The 1,710-nt window shown below is 73.7% G+C and overlaps 1 protein-coding gene across 1 annotated transcript in view; it reads left to right on the top strand.

Annotated features, from left to right (window-relative positions):
• Positions 1-1,710, top strand: part of LOC112958698 (laminin subunit beta-2-like) — a 16,010-nt gene that overhangs the window by 11,236 nt on the left and 3,064 nt on the right. Inside the window, exons 22-25 of the mRNA XM_026052617.1 lie at positions 183-397; positions 468-564; positions 1,163-1,535; positions 1,634-1,708. Coding sequence (XP_025908402.1) covers positions 183-397; positions 468-564; positions 1,163-1,535; positions 1,634-1,708 — 760 coding nt within the window. The remainder of the gene's footprint in view (positions 1-182; positions 398-467; positions 565-1,162; positions 1,536-1,633; positions 1,709-1,710) is intronic.

The raw sequence follows: 1,710 nt of genomic DNA, 5'->3' as shown, positions 1-1,710 counted from the left end.
GGGCTCAGGGGCATGCAGAGGTAGGGGCTGTGGGGGGCCTGGGGCCGTGCAGGGGTTAGGGCTGTGTGGGCTCAGGACCCTGTCCCGGGTTGGAGGCAGTGCTGGGGGGCAGAGATGCCAGGGCTGGGGTCGCCCTGCCCGCCCCCAGCAGCGCCCCGGCCCACGCGGTGCCCGCCCCGCAGGCTGCGGCTGCGACCCGCGCGGGACGCTGGCCTCGCACTGCGCCGCGGGCGCCTGCTCCTGCGAGCGGGCGTCGGGCGCCTGCGCCTGCCGCCCCAACGTGCTGGGCAAGAGCTGCGACCGCTGCGCGCCCCACTTCTGGGGCCTGGGGGCGCCGGGCGGCTGCGAGCCCTGCGGCTGCCACCCCACGCACGCGCTGCACCCTGCCTGCGACGTGGTGAGTGCCCCGCGGGCGCCGGCACCGCGGCCGCGTCGCCCCGCGGCTGAGCGCCCGGCGCCCGCTGCAGGTCACCGGGCAGTGCCACTGCCGGCCCGGCTTCGGCGGCCGCGACTGCTCCCAGTGCCGGGAGAATCACTGGGGAGACCCCGCGCTGCAGTGCCGAGGTGGGAGCGCGCCCGCGGCTCTGGGGACAGGGCACGTCTGTGGGATGGGGATCATGGGGAAAGGAGGGGCCTTGGTGGCACGGGGGGCCTGGGGGTGCAGGAGGTGCTGGGGATGTGGGCGTCTGGACCAAGAGGACAAGGTGGGACCCTGGGGACGTGGTGGGAATTTGGGGACACGGGGGCTTTGGGATGCGGTGGGATGGCGCAGTCTTGAGCATCTGTGGGGTCATTGGGTTCCCTGGGGATGTAGTGGGAAACTGGGGACACAGGGGCCTGGGGACATGGTGGGATGCTGAGGTAGTGGCAATCCCCAGGGTCATGGTGGGACCCTGGGGACATGAGGGTCCTTGGGGTGATAGTGGGATCTGGAGGCATGGTGGGATGCTGAGGTCTTGGGATCTCCCTTGGAACATGGTGGGAAATGGAGGACATTGGGACATGGGAAATGGGACATGGCGGGACCCTGGGGACTTTATGGGACTCAAAGGGATCACAGTGGGTTCCCAGGGACACGAGGGACCCTGTGGGACACTGTTGGTCACCGCGGCCATAGCGGGCACAGCGTGGCGGCGGGGCACGATGGCGCGTGTCCCCGCAGCGTGCGAGTGCGAGCCGCTGGGCGCCGCGAGCCCGCAGTGCGAGCCCGAGAGCGGGCAGTGCCAGTGCCGGGAGGGCTTCGGGGGGCCGCGCTGCGACCGCTGCCAGCGGGGCTACCAGGACGCCTTCCCGCGCTGCCCGCCCTGCCACCCCTGCTTCGGGCGCTGGGAGCCGGCGCTGGGCGCCCTGCGCGACGGGCTGCAGTGGCTGCGCGCCGAGGCGCGGGCACTGCGCGAGGGCGGCCCTGCGCCGAGCCCCCAGCGCCTGCGGGCGCTGCAGGACACCCTGGGGCGCCTGGGGCAGCTGCTCGCCCGCGGGGACGGCCCCGGCTCCCCGCTCCTGCGAGAGCTGGGCGACCGCCTGGACGACGCCAGGTGAGCGGGCGGCGTTGGGCTGGGGCAGGCGCCGTGGTGCCCGCGGTGCAGGGCGCCTTGGTGCCCGCGGCGGGGCCCTGAGAGCCGGCTGCGCGCAGGACGGAGCTGGATGACTTCTGGAGGCGGCTGCAGGAGCTGGAGCAGCACGTGGAGCAGCTGGCGAGGAGGGAGCTGC

This window comes from Nothoprocta perdicaria, unplaced genomic scaffold (genome assembly GCF_003342845.1).
Source record: "Nothoprocta perdicaria isolate Ctin4 unplaced genomic scaffold, notPer1 scaffold_9, whole genome shotgun sequence".
NCBI lineage: Eukaryota > Metazoa > Chordata > Aves > Tinamiformes > Tinamidae > Nothoprocta > Nothoprocta perdicaria.
Note: the sequence above shows the minus strand (reverse complement) of the source record. Positions and strands in the feature narration are given on the sequence as shown.